Raw genomic sequence first — 22,359 nt, 5'->3', positions numbered from 1 at the left:
TGGGAACTTCTTATCCTGAAAGCCCTTTATTTGAGGGGAGTTGTAGGAAGTGATAGATGAGGCATCGTAGACCTGTGCTGGGAAAACAACGACTCTTCATATAAGATTGACTGGACACTTGTGAAATAATTCTTGGACTGTATAGGACTGCTTTTAGTTCTACACAGCTCAGAGAAGAGGCATAGTGACAGTCACATTAGAAAAGATTTCCTGTGTGTAGCCACTGAGTAAAACATCTTCAGTGATAGATCATGGAAATGTAAGCTTTAGGCAAGGCAGGCTTAAGTATTGTTTATTATCTGACTTTATTTCTGAGTCACACTTACCTATACAAGTATGTTTGGGAAAATGTAGAATTGCAAGTGTAAGCAGGAAAAAATATTTTAATTAGTTGCAGTTTACTGGGCATCTATGTAAAAAAATCAGGCTAGCCATTTTTGCATATTTCTCATTTAAAGTCAAAACATCTGTGTGACAAAAGGACTAGTATCTCCATGTCACCAATGAACTTGGACATTTTGCCTAGTATCATCAAGGCAAAATGACTAGTAAGTGAGAAGGTAGGGACTTTAGGGAGAGTATATCTAGAATCAGTGCTAAGATGCATTGCTAGCCTATTGATAATTCAGGAGCAGAATGTTTTGTGTAGGATACCTTGAAGGATGCAGGGCTTTTATAGTGTTCTAAGAAAAAAAAACTTGAGGGTTCCATAAAGAATAGCAACCCACATCTTTAAATGCTGGGTGGTACCAGCAGGCAGGGAAACACCCCTTATAAATAGTGTTCTCATTTGGGGGAGTGTCTACATGCCCACACTTCATGTGAAATCATGGAAACCAAGCACCTGATTGGGAAGACAATTAAAGGACTATCATACAGGATTAGAATTGTGACAAATTCTGACTACTTTTATGTTCATGCTTCCACGCCCAGAATATTACACATTATATGATGTAGAAACTACTAAATGAGACAGACTGAGGGCAGCTGAAGCAATACAGAAGTCAACAAGTGCTAGAGCTCAGCTCCTGGAAGTGAAGAGTGGTGGTTTCCTTTATCTCAGAAACAACCTAGGTGAAGCCGCTAACATGTTTTAAAATAAGAGTTGATGGTTGTTTTCATGGCTGTTAATATTGGGCTGTATGGAAGCTTGGGAGTCACAGTTGGAAAGTCCTGGACTAGAATCTCAAATCAGCATATCCGAGATCTTCAAAATTTGCATTGAAAGTGCATTTTCAGACAAGCTATGCATGAGTTAAGACATTTCCATTCTAATATAAACTTATATCTTGATTTCATTTCCTGTGAACTTTTTTGAAGTTTCCCTCTACTTGTTTAGTTATCTTGGATGGAATATTTAATTTATTTTAAAAGATTTATTTATTTTTATTGAAAAGGCAGATTTATAGAAAGAAGAGACAGAGATCTTCGGTCTGCTGGTTCCTTCCCCAAATGGCTGCAATGGCCAGAGCTGAGCTGACTGAAACTAGGAGCCTAGAGATTCCTCTGGTTCTCCCATGAGGGTGCAGGATCTCAAAGCTTTGGGCCATCCTCTGCTGTTTACTCAGGCCCCCAACTGGGATCTGCATGTGAAGTGGAGCAGCTGGGACACAAACTGGTGCTCATATGGGTAGGCAGAGGATTAGCCAGTTGACCCATTCCACAGGCCCTGGAACATTTAATTTCATTTAAATTATACCAACTGTGCTGTATGGATATGCGTCTTGTTGTATAAATGGAGATGTAGACTCAGATAATGTCTACCGTAGTTTTCACTAATGTACTGAGAAATGCTACATTCACTAAAATATGCTTTACTTGCTAAATAATAAAGCTTTCTTTCTATTTTTTTAAAAGATTCATTTAATTGAAAGGCAGAGATACAGAGAGAGAGGCAGGGAGAGACAGAGAGAGAAGACTTCTACTCAGCTGGTTCACTCCCCTGCAATGGCTCAGGGTTGGGCCAGAAGCAAGTCAGGAGCAAGGAGCCCAGTTGCTTCTTCTGGATATCCACGAGGGTGCCGGAGCTAAAGCACTTTGATTACCCTCTGCTGCTTCCCCAGGCACATTAGCAGGGAGCTGGAGAGAAAGAGGAACAGTTAGGACTTGCACTGGCATCTTTATAAAATGCCAACATCTCAGGAAAAGCTTCACCTGATATGAGAGTTAGGATGAAAGCTGGAGAAGCAGGATTATAAACCTTTCCAGACTTTCAACTATCTATGATGGAAAGTGATGTTGTTTCCAAAAAAGTAGTTTCCTGCATTCATTGATATATTTCTTTAATTGCAAGAATGCTTGTTTCTTGTTTCATCTAGCCACTCTATTGAGTCTGTAAAATGTGACCTACTTACTGCAAAGAATTTTGATGTGTAAATCAAACATTATTTATTAATAAGATGATAGAAGCAAACAACAGATTTTATCCTCTTGATTATCATTATGTGAAAACTATTGTTCTGAGTATGTATATTCTCTTTTAAGTTGTTTGTTTGCTATCACTAAGGATCACATCCTTTATAAGGCAATAGACAAGAGACACAAAAGCCATATGAAAAATGTTAGAATTATCAATTTGAACCATCAGATCAGAGTAAGAGACTATAGAAGCTTGAAACAAAGGTACATATTTAGACTAAGCATTGATATGGTAGAGGAGAGAACAGACTGTACAAGGGATAACAAACAGATGATCAATGAACAATGAATAGAAATTGGTAAGGCAAATAGCCATGGGCTCAATGGAGGTTGTAGAGCATAGTATTTTTTTTATGGTAATTTTCTGACCCAACCTAAGCACTTGCCATGTTTTAAGTACACAGAGAGGAAAAGATCTTACTGAATTACAGCTTTCTGCTTTGTCTATTAACAGGAAATCACTTTCACCTGAAATGCTGGGACCACACTACAATCACACAGTGGACACCCCTGCCACCTTCTTCCTGGTGGGGATTCCGGGCTTGCCATCCTCACATCTTTGGCTGGCTATCTCACTGAGTCCCATGTACACCACAGCCCTGGTGGGAAACATCCTCATCGTGACTGCAGTCTGGATGGATTCTACTCTGCAAGAGCCCATGTATCACTTGCTGTGCTGTCTGGCTGCTGTGGACATTGTCATGGCCTCCTCCGTGGTGCCCAAGATGGTGAGCATCTTCTGCACGGGAGACAGTTCCATCAGCTTTCATGCTTGTCTCACTCAGATGTATTTTGTGCATGCGGCCACGGCTGTGGAGACAGGGCTGCTGCTGGCCATGGCTTTTGACCGCTATGTAGCCATCTGCAGGCCTCTGCACTACAAGACAATTCTCACCCCTCAAGTGATCCTGGGCATGACTGTGGCCATCATTCTTCGAGCTGTCCTGATCATGACTCCACTGAGTTGGATGGTGAGTCATTTGCCTTTCTGTGGCTCCAATGTGATTCTGCATTCCTACTGTGAGCACATGGCTGTGGTCAAGTTAGCGTGTGCTGACCCGATGCCCAGCAGTCTCTACAGCCTCATTGGTTCCTCCATTATTGTGGGGTGTGATGTGGCTTTCATTGCTGCCTCGTATGTGTTGATTCTCAGGGCAGTATTTGGTCTTTCTTCCAAGAAAGCTCAGTTGAAAGCATTGAGTACCTGTGGTTCTCATGTGGGAGTTATGACTCTCTATTATCTACCTGGGTTGGCATCCCATTATGTATCCTGGCTAGGGCAAGACACAGTACCCTTGCACACTCAAGTGTTGTTAGCTGACCTGTATCTTGTCATCCCACCTACCTTAAATCCTATCATCTATGGCATGAGAACCAAGCAAATCCGGGAGAGAATATGGAGTTTGCTGACATGCTGCCTCTCCAATCATGGTTCCTGAGCACAAAATCTTTCCAGACCTTAAGCTTGTCAGACCATTTCACATACCTAGTGTAATCGTCTACCTGTCTGGGCTGTTCCGTCTGGCATTATAGAAGATTTAATATGAACCTGTACAAATTATCTGCACTTAATTTCTCAAATGCTAACAAAAATGATGGAAAATTTCTATCTGAATCAGAAGTAATTTTAGGCAGAGAATATAGTTGGAGCTTTCCTAGCATCTGACCCGTATTTAAAGCAGATATTTTAGTAGTCCCTCTGTTGAAGAATCCAACTGTTTGGTCCACCTCACCCATGCACATACTCAGCCTATTTATTTAGAATTGCTCTTGTGTTTATATGGAAGAATCTTTTGGCATGTAAGTTCCTGACTTGGATCACATGTGTGCATCGATAGCTTGTGCCAACAAAAATGGAGTCCAGACAGTTATACTTCTTTTTTTTTAAAGGATTTATTTATTTTTATTGAAAAGGAAGAGTTACAGAAGAGGGGAGACAGAAATTCAGTATGCACAGGTTCACTCCCCAAATGGTCTCGATGGTTGGAGCTGAGCAGATCTGAAGCCAGGAGCCTTTTTGTGTGTTCCACACAGGTGTAGGGTTCCAAGGCTTTAGGTCACCTTCATTGCTTTTCCAGGCCATAGGTAGGGAAACTGACTGATGGGCAGTGTCACGGCTAGAACATGGACTGGTGCCTTTATGGGATGTTGCCGCTTGCATTTGGGGATTATCTAATTGAGCCATCACCTAGCCCAGTTGCACTTTTTTTCTCTGAAAAGAAGTAAGCTCGGGACTGACAGTTATGACTGAATTACAACATTTAACTTGGAAAGAGAAATCTGGTGCACAGCAAGAGAAGCCATTCGGCCTGAAGTAATTGAGCAAATCATTCTCTGACTTAAATTTAGCTTAAACACCATGGTACATGCATGATATGGGTTTATGTAGGATATCTATGGTTTTAAGTAATTTTGTTTTGTAAAGCTAGTTGGGGTTATGTGCTAATAACCAGATTTTAAAGAAGTCTTTATAAAGAGATCAGATTTCATGTACCAAATTTTTGTTTTTAAGCGGGAGCTAAGCCAATGTAAATTTAGTTTGGGCATGGTTCTTTCTGCTTTCTCCTGATACTTTGTAATTCAACTCTGACACAGAAGAGAGGGATTACACAGAACTCAAGTTTTTCTTTTTGTGAATACCTTTCATGAGATGTGTTCTGGGATGAAAATGTTAACGGAGAATTATGTAGATAAAGGCATTGAAAGGTCATCTTGTTCAGGTGCCAGATACTTCCATGTCTTTCATTTTTATTTCATCCTTTTAGATAGTTTAAACTGAGTAATCTATGTATGTTGAGATAAAAAGATATAATATATAAGGAATATATATATTTGATTATGGTTCATTTTACATTTCAGTAAAAGGATAATTTTCTAATAGTGAAAATAAAACTCCATAGTGCTGTTTTTTCATAGGGCTTTTGATGTGAGTGTTAGCATTTATTTTCTATTTTTGGAAGTCATGTTTACTTACAGAGAGTTTTGAAGACAAAGGAAAGATAATAAATGGAAAGAACAGAACCCAACATCTGACAATTCATTTGTAGTTCTATAGTTTTACGTGTTATTTTTAAGCAACTGGTCATCCTGTATCTTACCTTTATGGAGTTTTTTTTTTAACCTATTAAGAATGTTTTTGCTATTTAATAGCAGCAGAGTAGAAGTCAGACTCCTGAAATTTGATAATGATGTACTGTGGTCCCAAAGAACTGCAAAAATAAACTCTCACTCTTGCAACTTGCTAACACAAAGTACAATCATAAGTGATTGGATGTATTCCATATGCTTTATTTTCATTTGGCTTTATTTTTCCAAAATTGAAAAATACTTTTAAGCAGACATAAAATTCTGTATATTATTGGATACTATGTAATGTTTTGATACATGCATACAATGAGTAATGTTCAATTCAGCAGAATAATTCCTTCTCTTCAAGTATTCATCATATTTATGGGTAAAGCATCCAAAATCCTTTCCTCTAGCTTTATTTTTTGGAAACACATACAGTGAATTAGGAGCTATAGTCAGCTTACTGTTCAACTTCATACTCTCTTGTAGCTATAATTTGGTACATGTTACTCAGCTCTCCTTATCACTCTCTCTCTCCTACTTTACCCAGTTACTGAGAACAAGTGCTATGCTCTTGGCTCCTATTAGATCAACTTTCTTTCACACAAGTTAAATTATGTGGTGCCTGTTTTTTGTATCTTCCTTATTTCCTTTAACATGGTGATGATGACCTCCAACTCCATTTAGGTTGTCACAAGTGATAGGATTTCATGTTTTAAAATTATTGAATAGTATTCTATAGTGTGTGTGTGTGTGTGTGTGTGTGTGTGTGTGTGTGTGTGTGCGCGCGCGCCATCTTAAGTTGTTCACCAAGTAAAGAACAGATAGAGTTTTTACCAGGTTGTGGCTATTGTGAATAGTGCTCCAATAAAATGGAAGTGCAGGTGTCTCTGTAACAGGCTAATGTCATTTCCGTAGAGTATATATCCAGGAGTGGACTTTCTGGGTCATACGGTAGTTCTATCTATCTTTTGGGTAACCTCTACATGATTATCCCCTAGTGGTTATGCTAATTTGTATTCCAGGACCAATACTAAAGGGCTCCCTTTCTCTACATCCTCATCAGTCTTTCTTATTCTTTTTCTTTTTGATAATAACCAATTGGACTTGAGCAAAGGGATTTCTCATTGTGGTTTTGATTTGCATTTCTTCGATGATGCAGCGATGCTGAACATTTTTAAAAGATGTACTTGCTGTCCAAATGTATGTCGTTCTTGGCAAAATATCTCCTAATATATATTACTTGGCTTTAAATCAGATTATGTGTGTGTGTGTGTGTACTACTAAACTGATTATATTTCTTATGTATTTTGGTTACTCGCCATTGTCCAAATGAATAGTTTGCAAATATCTTCTCCTAATCTAAAGATTGTCTCTCCACTCTTTTTCTTTGCTGTGTAGAAACTCTTCAGTTTGATTGAAAAATTCATTTGTCTAATTTTGTTTCTTTTAGTAGTTTAATAATTCCAGGTCTTATATTTAGGTCACCAATCCATTTTGAGTTGATAATTGCACATGTGGAGAGATTGAATTTTCCCAGAACAATTTATTTAGAAGATTATTCTTGCTCTAATGAGTGTTCTTAGTAGTTTGTCAGAGTTCCACTGGATGTGGATGCCTGAGTTTATTTTTTGTTTGTTTGTAGGTGGAAACACATTCATTGGAACATGGCCTGTTTCTAGTGTCCACCCCTTCAGCCCCCAAAAGTGGGGGACAGAGAGATCAAAAAAGCAAGAGCAGACATGTTGAGGCTGTGGGGAGGGCTATAACCTGCTGGTGGGGTGGAGCAGGCTGGGTCTTGGTGGGTTCACAATGAGGAGAAGCGGCACTAATAACTCTTGGGGTGTTAGTCCTCCGGGATGGAGCAGGCAGTAAGGGGCCACAGGGGTTGAAAGCACTTAGAATTGGGGATTGGATGGAGCTTGTGCTGGGATTAGGCAGCCTATGTCTGGGTTTGTTTTTCAGTTCTCTGTTTATGTTCCTTTAGTCTAATACTTGTTTTATGCCAATAGTAATGTTTTAATTGTTGTAACTCTGTTGTGTTTTAAAGTCAAGTGGTTTAATGCTTCCTGCTTTGCTTTTTTTTCCTTCCCCCATTTTATTATTATTCTATGATACATAGGCATTAGGATATTTCTAACCAACTCCCCAAATCCTCCCCCCCCACACACACGGATTTCCCCTTTATTATTACAATAGTACAGTTCTTCAGAAGCAGTCATAAGTCCATCATTGTGGCCATGGACAATAGCAGAGAGTCCAGCATCCTATTGTCAAGATAAATTTAACAGTTTCATTGGGAGTTCATCTTTGATCTGGAAGTAGAAATGCATACTGCATTGTATCCTCACATCTGGACATGATAGTCTCCATTACACAGTTACTTTATATCCCCTTTTGAAAAGCCACAAAACAAAATCAACAACAGGAAGAAAAATAAAAATTTACAATGCCATGAAGTTCAATAACATGTTACTAAATGACTAATGTGTCACTGAAGAAATTAAAATGAAAATCAAAAACCTTCTTGAAGAAAATCATACTACTGAATGATCTATGAATCAGTGAATAATTTAATATGAAAAAACTATTTTGAAGAAATGAAAATAAAAACAAACATAACATATGAGATACAGTTTCTGGTGATCTTTGTCACTGAGATGTGTCTGCTGTAGTGGAAAGATAAATGGATTTTGTTTTTTTATCCAATCTACTAATCTATCATGTTTTATTTATGAGTTTAAGCCATTTATATTCAGGGATAATATGAATCAGTAGTAATTTGATTCTGTCATTTTAGCAATGGTTTGTTCATTGATTTAGTTATTTTTGTTCAAGATTGCTTTGACTATTTAATATTTATGTTCCATATATTAGAAATTCTAATTCTTGAAAAATCTTATTAGCATTTCATAGATAGCTATTGAATCTGAATATTGCTTTGGTTAGAGTAAATATTTTTATTCTAATTTTGAACAAGGCATATTTTTCCTTTTCTTTGAGTTCTTTTTATTCCTTTAGTATTTATAATTTACATTATAGAGCTATTTCACCTGTAGGAATTTGTTGGTAGCATTGGAAATAGGATTACTTTTAAAATTTCTCTTTCTCATAGTTGGGGACAAGGTAATTCTTAATCCTTAACTTTAGTAAATTCCCATACTAGTTATAGGAAGAGTCCCTGAGGTTCGTTCTGCAAGATCAAATCATCTGCACATAACATTTGAATTTCTTTTTCTCAATTTGGATATTATTTATTTCTTCCTCTTGCCTGCTTCAGCTATGAGATCCAGCATGATGTAGCCTCTATGTGGTCCAGAGTGTGTGTGTGTGTGTGTGTGTGTATTTGTGAGTGTGTGCACACAATGTGTAAGTATTTGAAAATTTAAACAGATTCAGAAATTGTGATGTTTTAAAAGTATTCTGTAGTTCCATTAGGTGTTTCCTTGATGCTCCACTATTTTAATAAAAATACCTATGAGGTAAGGAAAATATTTTGTTTTGGGTGAGCTTGCCACAATCCAGCATATCACATGACACAGTGTAGAATGTGGGGTCACTAATAAAGAATCAGTTCTATTTGGTGAGAAGTTAATACCTCTATTGTCAAAAGTTTTTGTCTTGTTTATCAATGTGTTCTTTAAGTTAGCCTTAGGTTCAAGGCATATAATATTCCTTAGTTTGTAATAAACAAAGAGTAATATTACACATGTTCAATTGTGTTCTATTTTCATGGATAATTTAATAGGTAGTTACTGCCAAATGAGTACTACAGAGATGGAAATAATTTTTCTTTCTGAGATAGAGAAAACTTTCTATTGATTGGAAAATACACATGGGCCTGGCATGGTGGCCCAGTGGCTAAATCCTTGCTTTACATGCACCGGGATCCCATGAGAGTGCTGTTTTGTGTCCCAGCTATTCCACGTCTTATCCAGCTCCTGCTTGTGTCTGGGAAAGCAGGAGAAGATGACCCAAAGCCTTGGGACTCTGAAGTTACATGGGATACCTGGAAGAAGCTCCTGCTTTGGATTTGTTGAACTCTGCCTATTGTGGCAACTTGAGTATTGAAACAGTGGATGGAAAATCTTTCTCTCACTCTCTCGCTCTGTAAATCTGCCTTTCCAATAAAAATAAATAAGTTCTAAAAAATGAAAATACTTGTGTGTCTTATACAAGGTTTGTGCTTTTACATTCTATTTTCCACCATCTCCAAGCCCATATTTTCTCCTGCAAATTGTGAACTACGTTGTTTGGTTATTCACCTCCGTGATGCAGTTGTACGTGTACTCCCAGCTGTCATTAAAATAAAACAGGGATAGGATCTGTGGTAGTGGTAATAGGTGTCGGCATCAGGTGTTAGAAGGTTTAGGTTTGAGTCTCTGTTTTCTGCTAATGTGCACTTGAGGGTTGAGGTGCAGCAGGTGATGGCTTAAGTATTGAACCCTGGCACCCACAGAGACACCCAGATTGAGTTCCATGCTGATGGCTTTGGCCTGGGCTACCGATAAGTATTGTGGGCATTTAAGGAGTAAGCCAGTGGGGAGAAGGTCTCACCCGTCTGTTTTCTCACAATCCCACACCCTATATTTTCCACCCATTCTTTTCACTGTTTGTTAACCAATATGCCAAAGCTAGCACAACACTGCATACCTATTTCTAGCGTTTGCCTGTCTTATACTATATAAACCAGCTGGTGGTAACAGCATTGTTGCTGTTGGCCACGTGCTTCCTCTGTGTGGACCTCAGCAGCTGTCCTCCTCATGGAACTTATTTCCCCTTAATTCATTTTAACTGTTAAAAATTTCTTCATGTCAAATATGTGACACAACAACAAAAAAAATAGACATATATAAAAGAAATGTTCCTGGAGTTTGGAACCTTAAGTTTTAAATATCTAAAATATAGCTCAAAATATAAACTAAATGACTATCTAACTTTGAAGAGATTCAACTTAAAATTTCAGTAGGGAAGATAAAAAAATTTCTGGTTGCAAAAACACATCAATGGAATAAAAGACAGTAAACATGCAAGAAAGGCAAATATATTAATATCATTTTTTATACATGTGGAATCCCTGAAGATTAGAAAACAATAGGGATTTGAAGATCTTCAATATTACATGTCTTGAAATTTATATGAGATGGCCAACAAGGAGACAAAACCAAGTGAGTCTGTCAAATATCTAGAGTTCATTTAAATAGATAAGCTCAAGATGTACTCATGTGATCCAGTCAGGGACATTTGCCAGTGACTTACATGCCAAAAGATTCTTTCATATAAACACAAGAGCAATTCTAAATAAATAGGCCGAGTATGTGCATGGGTGAGGTGGACCAAACAGTTGGTTTCTTCAACAGAGGGACTACTAAAATATCTGGTTTAAATATGGGTCAGATGCTAGGAAAACTCCAACTACATTCTCTGCCTAAAATTACTTCTGATTCAGATAGAAATTTTCCATCATTTTTGTTAGCATTTGAGAAATTAAGCGCAGACAATTTGTACAGGTTCATATTAAATCTTCTATAATGCCAGACGGAACAGCCCAGACATGTAGACGATTACACTAGGTATGTGAAATGGTTTGACAAGCTTAAGGCCTGGAAAGATTTTGTGCTCAGGAACCATGATTGGAGAGGCAGCATGTCAGCAAACTCCATATTCTCTCCCGGATTTGCTTGGTTCTCATGCCATAGATGATAGGATTTAAGGTAGGTGGGATGACAAGATACAGGTCAGCTAACAACACTTGAGTGTGCAAGGGTACTGTACCTTGCCCCAGCCAGACTACATAGAGGGATACCATGCCAGGTAAATAATAGAGACTCATAACTCCCACATGAGAACCACAGGTACTCAATGCTTTCAACTGAGCTTTCTTGGAAGAAAGACCAAATACTGCCCTGAGAATCAACACATACGAGGCAGCAATGAAAGCCACATCACAACCCACAATAATGGTGGAAACAATAAGGCTGTAGAGACTGCTGGGCATCGGGTCAGCACACGCTAACTTGATCACAGCCATGTGCTCACAGTAGGAATGCAGAATCACATTGGAGCCACAGAAAGGCAAATGACTCACCATCCAACTCAGTGGAGACATGAACAGGATAGCTCGAAGAATGATGGCCACAGTCATGCCCAGGATCACTTGAGGGGTGAGAATTGTCTTGTAGTGCAGAGGCCTGCAGATGGCTACATAGCGGTCAAAAGCCATGGCCAGCAGCAGCCCTGTCTCCACAGCCGTGGCCGCATGCACAAAGTACATCTGAGTGAGACAAGCATGAAAGCTGATGGAGCTGTCTCCCGAGCAGAAGATGCTCACCATCTTGGGCACCACAGAGGAGGCCATGACAATGTCCACAGCAGCCAGACAGCACAGCAAGTGATACATGGGCTCTTGCAGAGTGGAATCCATCCAGACTGCAGTCACGATGAGGGTGTTTCCCACCAGGGCTGTGGTGTACATGGGACTCAGTGAGATAGCCAGCCAAAGATGTGAGGATGGCAAGCCCGGAATTCCCACCAGGAAGAAGGTGGCAGGGGTGTCCACTGTGTGATTGTAGGGTGGTCCCAGCATTTCAGGTGAGAATGATTTCCTGTTAATGCATAAAGTAATGTCAGGAAGGATGCAATCCTGTAATATCTGTTCCTATTTTTTTCAATTGAGAAAGCTTAAGGAATTTCTACATCTCCTAAAGGTCTCTAAATCAGGTAATGTTTTCCTCTTCCAATTCCCAGAATCCCATTATCAGCTGTGCAATCAATTTTTTTTTTTTCGCAGTTACGATGTCTTTTAGGGCATTAGCTCTCCTCTCTGTCTAGCTCCCCTCTACCCATGCCTAGCCTAAGGCATTTCTTTTGTTCTTTGTTCTGCAGTATCTTCCCTGCTGACTGCTGAGACACCTAAATTTATGATGTAAGCCTTCCCCCTGTGATTCTGTTCTATGCACTCAGTTCTGTATGTCTCATCCGTGGTTTATATTGATACTTATTCCTGTAGTCCACAACCAAGCACACATGCATGACTCTAATTCTACAGCATTCTGGAAAGCAAAGGCTGAATAAAGAAATTAATTGTCCATGTTTAATGAGTTGCTGGTGGAAATGTTGAATGAAATAATGAAAGTCTTGGCATTGAATGTGACACATTCTATAAACTCAGGAAAGTGTGTCAACACAACATGAGTGAAGCATTCTTGTTGTTGAATAAGTCATTAGTCTGTTTTGGAAAATAAGAGAAACAGCCACCATGCTTTATAGCCGGTAGAAAACATCTGGAAATGTCTGTGATACCCAACATCTCTTAGTTTCTCCCATCATTTACTGTATAAATAGTTTCAATTCACCTGTTAAGTATAAATAAAACTTTCAAGAGTTAGTAGTTAATTCCTGGTAAATCCTTGTGATTCTTCAATATCGCTAAATATTTCTGTATGGTAAGTTTCCAGAATAAGCAGTCAAAGAAGAAACTTTATCACTTAGAAAATAAATCCTCCTTTTCACATTCATATGTTTCATTAATATAAAAATCATAGATTTCATGTAGTTCATAGACACAATTCAAGCACCTCTTAATGCACATTCGCTGTAAGGAATGAAAACCATGCAATGCCCTATTGAGTCTACACTTGTGAAATAGAATGCAATCCACGTAAGCATGAGCATAACTGAAATCATGTTAAATATTTCTTCCAATATCATAAAGCAGGTAGTGGCAAATTTGAGAGTCAATTTCAGATCTTACCTGTTACAACCCCCAGGTGACCTGCCAGCCAAAAACCAGTAGTCCAGAAAACAATGTGTGCATAGTAAGAGAAAAATTGTGAAGGGCTTCACTTGGCCTGTTTCCTTGAGACAAAGGCAGCTATTACCCTGCACAGGAACTAAGCTCGAACACATGTACAGTTACCCTCCTTCTGCTCAATTCAAGCGTTACCTCATTAGAGAATGTATAATAGTATAATTGTGCAAACTTGAATATAAAGGATCAGCACTAATGATCAATCCAATTGCAGTATGCTGTCCCATCAGCTATCTTCTCCTTTCTCCTTGTGTTATGCTACACAAATTGTCTCCGTGCAGTAGCAGATTACTCCTCTGGCTGCCAGAACAGCTATCTCAAACAGGCACTGGTTCCTTTTCCAGATGCCACATTTCATTTTCCCTTTTGTTTTTTGTTTTAATTGTTCCAAAATATGCCTTTCCAATAATAATAAAGAGAAATAAATACAGAGGAAGCTCTTCCATCTGCTGGTTCACTCCCTAAATCCCCACAATGGCCAAAGCTGAGCCACTCTGAAGCCAGGAGCTAGGAGATTCTTCTTGGTCATCTAAGTGGTTACAGGGTCCAAAGGCTTCAGGCTATCCTCCATTGCTTTTCCAGGCTGTAAGCAGGAAGCTGGATGAGAAGAGAGGACATGAGACAATTCCCCACATTGGACCCAAGGGCTTGCAAGGGGGAGAATTAGCCAATTGAGACATTACATAGCAGGCTGGTGCATTTCTGAGCTGCCTCCCCCATTTGTCCTGGGAAAGCAGCAAATGATGGCCCAAGTCCTTGGGCTCTCCATTCGTGTGAGAATCCTAGAAGAAACTCCTGACTCCCGACACTGGACCAACCCAGCTCTGACCTCTCATAGCCATTTGGAGAGTGAACCACTAGATGGAGAGATACACAGAGTTCTTCTCTCTGTGTAACTCTGAATTTCCAAAACATATAGATCTTTTGTTTGAAAAATGGATGGTTTGTTTCCATGATTTAATATGATATGTGGACATGTTCACACTCCTTCAGCCTTCTGAGAAGACTTTAGCACAGGTCTTACAAAAGAATCTTCTGGCCCTATTGATATCACCCAGTCTTTGGAGATGCTGCTTGGTTTTCATAGAACCCTTAGTTTCTGTCCTTGAAAAACAATATAAAAATCATATAGATGGAACCCCTTCACAAAGATCTTTGCTGTAAAGATGCCACTTGGGACACCTGCAGACTATCAGAGTTCATGATTTTGACTCACAGGTCTCTTCTAAAATCCACCTTCCTCATCATGGACATTTTCTGGAGGCAACCGTGGTGGCTCAATTAGTTTGAACCTTATTTCTCTGATGCACCACCCAAATTGAGTTCCTGCTTCATCTTGGACCACCTCTGGATGTTAGTGGAATTCAGAGAGTTAACTAGCAAATGGGAGACTGTGCACTGTCTCTTTTTCTTTTAAATAAATAAAAACAAACTGTTTTTCAAAAGGTGTAATTGTCTTACGATCATCAGTGCCCACCCCGCCTAGGATATTTTAATAGGTATTCTGCCACATTCCTGGGGTGACTCTGCTATTCAAACCCCATCTGTCCACCCACTAATCCCGTTGGTCAGTTTCCCACTTCTCAAGTTTTCTCTCTTCAATAATCTCTGATGGCCTTTACCTGGTAGTCCACATTTCTCTCACTCCAAAGGAGAGTTGCTGAGAACCCTGCTTCAGGAGGGAGCAGGAAGAGCCACAGAAATCACACATGAACAGTGAAGAGTCATGGGGAGGAGTATTGTCCTTTTCAGAGAACATTCCTGGGGAATGTTCTTTCCCTTTAGACACTCTGTCACTCTGCCTTTTCCCTGGACACTCTGACTCTCCTTGGCATTTGCCCAGCAGCCAAATATGTCACTGCTCCAAAGGCTGATTCTCCTCTGTGCTTGGGGCCCTGGGACTTCCCAGAATGCAGGAGGAGGCAGAGGCCTTAATCAGCAGGGAGTCTTAGTGTCTTCAAGTCTCAAAGGACCTTATCTGTAAGTGTGTGGTGTTTATGTTCCCAAACTCTACTTGTGGTTAGTTTTCTGTAATTATTAGTGAGGTGGAACATGTTTTGCTGTGCTTCTTATCCACTTGTAAACCATCCTAGGGAAATGTTTAAGTCCTTTACCCAAGTTTTAATTAAGGGATTGATTTTGTTTCTTTGTTTTGGTTACTAATATCTCTCTTTGGATTAGAGTCTCATTTCAGATCTGTGATATATTTTCTCTCATTCTCTCATCTGTTTTTACTGTTGTCTCCATTGTTACAGAAAATGTGCTTGACTCAAGTGTAGTAGCTCATTGTTTACACAGTACCTCTATGTACTGTTAATTTTAACACTATTAGGAATTATCTTTTTGTTAGGAATTTCACATTTATGAGAGTTAAATATGTGTCTTTTATATGTGATACATTATAACATGCACTAATTAATCAGTAATGAGGAGAAAGTAAAATCAAAGATGGATCTGAAGACTTAGAGAACAATAGTGACACTTTAACTTGATTTTCAGTTTAATCATTGCTCTTTATCCCAGACTACAATCCCTGAGAAGTGTCCACAAGAGGAAAGATCTGTGCTATACATGGTCGCTCTTTACTACGTCTGATGGATCGGTTACAAAGAACAGGCCTAGGAAGCAAATGAAACATTCCCAGAAGTAAATACACTGACTAGCTTTGATTCAGAAACCTAAAGATAATTCCTATACCAGCCACAAGTATCATAAAGCACATAGAGGCGCCTTATAGAACTTAATAACCAGATGTACATCATGACAGCAACACAGAAACAGTTTCAGAGAATCAAAGAGTGGTTCTCATCATCCTAGATTTCTAATCAGCTTTTCTTGCTTGTAGACCTGGTTTCTCTTTATTCCTGTGCTATAACATGGCCACTGTCATTAACCTCAATTTTCCATATCCTTAAGTAAACTGGAATCCACGTGGGCTGGTCAAAGGCTGACCTAAGAGTGAGCACTGGCCCAAGTGAGCTGGGTTTATCAATGGGCAAGAGGGAAAAGTCTTGTCTTAACAGCTTCTCCATATAGTCACATGTGGGGAGAATGAACAGTTCAGTCTAGTACGCTAGTGGATCGAATCTCTTGGTTTATCCAGCAGAAGGACTGATAGGTTATTGATTTGCAAATATGGATCTGAAACTAAGGAAATGAGACGCTCAAATGTCTGTTTCTACCTCAGTATATCTTCAAATCAGATACTAGTTGTTGAAGTCATTTAAAAGGTTGTCAGGAGAATTAGAATAAATTGATCCTTAATCTTGTAAAATTGAAAAGTTGAACAGGATAACTGTTACAGCATCATATCAGAATTTCTATAGTGCAAAGTAAATAAATCTAGCTCCCTAATCTCTAAAGGTCTTTGAACTTGGCCAGTAGTATAAGATCTAAACAAATTTCTTGTTGTTCAGGAACCATGAATTCCATATTCTCCCCCCACATTTGTTTGATTCTCATGCCAGAGGTGATGGAACCTAATATGAATGAAATCACCACATACAACTCAGAAACGTTTGGCTGTTTGGGGCCCCTGCATCTCTCCAAAGCCAGACTTCATAGACACATGCCGTTACAAGTAGAGGGTACAGAGCCATAGCCCCCCATATGGTAATCACAAGTGCTTAATGCTTTAAACCTAAACTTTGTTTCAAGAGAGACCAAATATTGCCCTGAGAATCAACAAATAGGAGGCAGCAATGAAAGCCACAATAATGGAGGACTGTGTTAAGGCTATAGAGACAGCTAGAAACAAGATCAGCACATGTTAATGTAACCAAAGCCATATGCTCACAGTAGGAATGGAGAATCATTGGAGCCACAGAACGGCAGGTGACACATCATCCAATTCAGTGGAGATATGACCACCTGATGATGATGGCCACAATCACACCCAGCATCCCTGAGGGGTTGGGCTGTCTTGTAGTGTAGAAGCTTGCAAATGGCTACAAAGCTGTCAGAGCAATGACCACCAGCAGCCCTGTGTCCACATAGTTTGAGTTTCCCACCTGTATATTTATTATATGTACTCAATTTGCATCTCTTGCTCATGGTCTCACGTCATGTGTGGAATCCATAAGAATAAAGCACAGTGAAGCAGTCACATGCATCCATTACAATAAGCAATTTCTAAGAAATATTAGTAATAAATCAGGGAATGCATCTGTCTTTCATTTGCTCAGTTACCAGCATAAAACTTGCCAGTGAAATAATGAACTCTTGATATCAGACATGTCACATTTTATATCCTGGGTGAAGTGCCTAAGCAATACAAAAATGAAGCATACCATGGCTGAGGAAATAAATTTATGTGTTCAGGAAAATAAGAGAAAATAGTATCACTTGAAATAAAAGATATTTATGTGTCTAGAAAGATTTGTGATCCCTTCTTTCTCTAATGTACAGTCTTGATTGCCTACAGAGTTAGGTCAATTGAAAGATGAAATGGCTACAAATAAAACTAAGGATCTGCCTTATGGATGAGCCCTAGGCAATTTTTTATGACTCTCCAATATTGCTGATTCCTTTTGCATGATCAACTATCAAAAATATCCTACCATAACAATGTTTTTATAAGGTAAAACAATGTTTAGTGAATATAATATTTGGCAGTACTATGTTGAAAACATTAACATGCCTTTTCTGAAAGTACATCTTACTTTAAAATTTGGATACATAACCATATGAGGAAGTGGGTATAATTTAAATCTAGTGAGCATTTCTTCCCAAGTCGATTAGAAACCTATGGTACTTGTGAGATAATAGACCATCTTTTCTGGATACTGTGGTGCCCATCCAGCCCAAAATTAACAGTCTAGAAAATGACTAAAGATACTTAAAAAAATACATATTTTGTGTTTAGCTAGACCTGTTTCAGTGAAAATAAAGGAGCTTCCCTTTGCACAAATCTGAGCTCCAGAATTTGTGCATATCTGTTTATTGTGCTACAATTTGCCCTGTACCGGTCTCATTCAGGTGTGACCATATAATATACTCTGAAATAATCTGACTGTTTAATTTGGAATTTAAAAGATTGTCTTTATTACAATCTCTTGAGTTACCTTCCCCCTGGAAGAGGTGTCTGGTTTCTGTGATTTCATACAGTGTTTGGGTACGTGCATAATCCCAAAGCTATCTGAGAATACCACTTACCAGGAGCCATCTTCCTCTCCTGGTACAGATGTTATACAAGTGGATTAGAAGCACAGGAAAAACATGTTCCACCTCACTTATCATTACAGAAAAGCTAACCAAAACCACAACTATAGTCTGGGAAAACACACACACACACACACACACACACACACACACACACACACACACACACGGAGATAATGTCACCTTACCTTTAGGATGCAAAGTATTTTAAACTAATATGTATTGGCATAACATAGTAACCCTCATGCACTGTGAGGTAGAACAATTCCAGTGTAAAAGCGTATCCACAGGGGTTTCTCAGAATAGCAAAAAGAGGACTCATGGTGGAGTATTTAGCACAACAATTAATAAGCTTCTGGGATGCCAGTATCTCAAAGAGAGTACCTGATTTCCAGGCTCTATTATGCCCAGAATTCTATTTCCTTCTTATGCTTACTCTGGGTGATGGCTTAAGCAGTTGGATCTCTGCCACCCACTTGAGAGACTCCTATTGTGTCCCTGATTCCTGGCTTTGACCTGTCCCAGTCCTGGCTGTTCCAAGTATTTGAGGGAGTGCAAAGTCATCCAAGTGATACTTGTCTCTGCCTTTCATTTTAATAGACAGTAATAAATAAATTAAACATTAGGAAATTGGCAATATTATATTTTGAGACAATAACACTTCTGGGTATACATCCAAAATATTTGAAAGCAGGGTATTAAGAACATTCTATTGGCACATTTTAGTACATATGCACTTAAATACACTATCTATGTGAATAGCACAAACGAGTGAAATATATTGTGACTGATGAATTTTCATCCTCTTTGCCTTACTAACATGGTTACCTGTGCAAAATGTAATGAGAGCAGGTGCTTTAGGTGATAATAAAGTTGAAAGAGACAATGTTAGCAGGTCCTTTATTAGGATGCCTGTCACACAGCATGCTTTCATAAACAACACATGTTTGGAATTTGTCTAAACTTTAGGCAAACAGATTACATTCTTAGTTATCAGATATCCTTTGAGACTTGAAGACACTAAGACTCCCTGCTGATTAAGGCCTCTGCCTCCTCCTGCATTCTGGGAAGTCCCAGGGCCCCAAGCACAGAGGAGAATCAGCCTTTGGAGCAGTGACATATTTGGCTGCTGGGCAAATGCCAAGGAGAGTCAGAGTGTCCAGGGAAAAGGCAGAGTGACAGAGTGTCTAAAGGGAAAGAACATTCCCCAGGAATGTTCTCTGAAAAGGACAATACTCCTCCCCATGACTCTTCACTGTTCATGTGTGATTTCTGTGGCTCTTCCTGCTCCCTCCTGAAGCAGGGTTCTCAGCAACTCTCCTTTGGAGTGAGAGAAATGTGGACTACCAGGTAAAGGCCATCAGAGATTATTGAAGAGAGAAAACTTGAGAAGTGGGAAACTGACCAACGGGATTAGTGGGTGGACAGATGGGGTTTGAATAGCAGAGTCACCCCAGGAATGTGGCAGAATACCTATTAAAATATCCTAGGCGGGGTGGGCACTGATGATCGTAAGACAATTACACCTTTTGAAAAACAGTTTGTTTTTATTTATTTAAAAGAAAAAGAGACAGTGCACAGTCTCCCATTTGCTAGTTAACTCTCTGAATTCCACTAACATCCAGAGGTGGTCCAAGATGAAGCAGGAACTCAATTTGGGTGGTGCATCAGAGAAATAAGGTTCAAACTAATTGAGCCACCACGGTTGCCTCCAGAAAATGTCCATGATGAGGAAGGTGGATTTTAGAAGAGACCTGTGAGTCAAAATCATGAACTCTGATAGTCTGCAGGTGTCCCAAGTGGCATCTTTACAGCAAAGATCTTTGTAAAGGGGTTCCATCGATATGATTTTATATTGTTTTTCAAGGACAGAAACTAAGGGTTCTATGAAAACCAAGCAGCATCTCCAAAGACTGGGTGATATCAATAGGGCCAGAAGATTCTTTTGTAAGACCTGTGCTAAAGTCTTCTCAGAAGGCTGAAGGAGTGTGAACATGTCCACATATCATATTAAATCATGGAAACAAACCATCCATTTTTCAAACAAAAGATCTATATGTTTTGGAAATTCAGAGTTACACAGAGAGAAGAACTCTGTGTATCTCTCCATCTGGTGGTTCACTCTCCAAATGGCTATGAGAGGTCAGAGCTGGGTTGGTCCAGTGTCGGGAGTCAGGAGTTTCTTCTAGGATTCTCACACGAATGGAGAGCCCAAGGACTTGGGCCATCATTTGCTGCTTTCCCAGGACAAATGGGGGAGCCAACTCAGAAATGCACCAGCCTGCTATGTAATGTCTCAATTGGCTAATTCTCCCCCTTGCAAGCCCTTGGGTCCAATGTGGGGAATTGTCTCATGTCCTCTCTTCTCATCCAGCTTCCTGCTTACAGCCTGGAAAAGCAATGGAGGATAGCCTGAAGCCTTTGGACCCTGTAACCACTTAGATGACCAAGAAGAATCTCCTAGCTCCTGGCTTCAGAGTGGCATAGCTTTGGCCATTGTGGGGATTTAGGGAGTGAACCAGCAGATGGAAGAGCTTCCTCTGTATTTATTTCTCTTTATTATTATTGGAAAGGCATATTTAAAAACAATTAAAACAAAAAACAAAAGGAAAAATGAAATGTGGCAGCTGGAAAAGGAACCAGTGCCTGTTTGAGATAGCTGCTCTGGCAGCCAGAGGAGTAATCTGCTACTGCACGGAGACAATTTGTGTAGCATAACATTCTAAGGAGAAGATAGCTGATGGGACAGCATACTGCAATTGGATTGATCATTAGTGCTGATCCTTTATATTCAAGTTTGCACAATTATACTATTATACATTCTCTGATGAGGTAACGCTTGAATTGAGCAGAAGGAGGGTAACTGTGCATGTGTTCGAGCTTAGTTCCTGTGCAGGGTAATAGCTGCCTTTGTCTCAAGGAAACAGGCCAAGTGAAGCCCTTCACAATTTTTCTCTTACTATGCACACATTGTTTTCTGGACTACTGGTTTTTGGCTGGCAGGTCACCTGGGAGTTGCAGCAGGTAGGATCTGAAATTGACTCTCAAATTTGCCACTACCTGCTTTATGATATTGGAAGAAATATTTAACATGATTTCAGTTATGCTCATGCTTACGTGGATTGCATTCTATTTCATAAGTGTAGACTCAATAGGGCATTGCATGGTTTTCATTCCTTACTGCAAATGTGCATTAAGAGGTGCTTGAATTGTGTCTATGAACTACATGAAATCTATGATTTTTATATTAATGAAACATATGAATGTGAAAAGGAGGATTTATTTTCTAAGTGATAAAGTTTCTTCTTTGACTGCTTATTCTAGAAGCTTACCATGCAGAAATATTCAGCGATATTGAAGAATCACAAGGATTTACCAGGAATTAACTACTAACTCTTGAAAGTTTTATTTATACTTAACAGGTGAATTGAAACTATTTATACAGTAAATGATGGGAGAAACTAAGAGATGTTGGGTATCACAGACATTTCCAGATGTTTTCTACCGGCTATAAAGCATGGTGGCTGTTTCTCTTATTTTCCAAAACAGACTAATGTACTTATTCAACAACAAGAATGCTTCACTCATGTTGTGTTGACACACTTTCCTGAGTTTATAGAATATGTCACATTCAATGCCAAGACTTTCATTATTTCATTCAACATTTCCACCAGCAACTCATTAAACATGGACAATTAATTTCTTTATTCAGCCTTTGCTTTCCAGAATGCTGTAGAATTAGAGTCATGCATGTGTGCTTGGTTGTGGACTACAGGAATAAGTATCAATATAAACCACGGATGAGACATACAGAACTGAGTGCATAGAATAGAATCACAGGGGGAAGGCTTACATCATAAATTTAGGTGTCTCAGCAGTCAGCAGGGAAGATACTGCAGAAC

The 22,359-nt window shown here is 39.2% G+C and overlaps 2 protein-coding genes across 2 annotated transcripts; one reads left to right on the top strand and one right to left on the bottom strand.

The window, feature by feature from the left end:
• Positions 1-2,870: 2,870 nt before the first annotated feature.
• On the top strand, positions 2,871-7,479 carry LOC121145299 (olfactory receptor 52I1-like). Its single transcript, XM_040964030.1, has 3 exons — positions 2,871-3,819; positions 6,554-6,673; positions 7,475-7,479. The coding sequence occupies exons 1-3, from the start codon at positions 2,892-2,894 to the stop codon at positions 7,477-7,479; spliced, it is 1,053 nt and encodes a 350-aa protein (XP_040819964.1). The 5' UTR covers positions 2,871-2,891.
• A 3,628-nt stretch (positions 7,480-11,107) lies between these two features.
• On the bottom strand, positions 11,108-12,139 carry LOC121145298 (olfactory receptor 52I2-like). The gene has a single exon (XM_040964029.1). It carries the CDS (start codon positions 12,071-12,073, stop codon positions 11,108-11,110), a length of 966 nt encoding a protein of 321 aa, XP_040819963.1. The 5' UTR covers positions 12,074-12,139.
• Between the last annotated feature and the right edge of the window lie 10,220 nt (positions 12,140-22,359).

The sequence above is a fragment of the Ochotona curzoniae genome, unplaced genomic scaffold (assembly GCF_017591425.1).
Source record: "Ochotona curzoniae isolate NIBS_2020 unplaced genomic scaffold, NIBS_Ocur_1.0 scaffold_3223, whole genome shotgun sequence".
Taxonomy (NCBI): domain Eukaryota; kingdom Metazoa; phylum Chordata; class Mammalia; order Lagomorpha; family Ochotonidae; genus Ochotona; species Ochotona curzoniae.
This window is presented reverse-complemented; position numbering and strand designations above follow the sequence as displayed.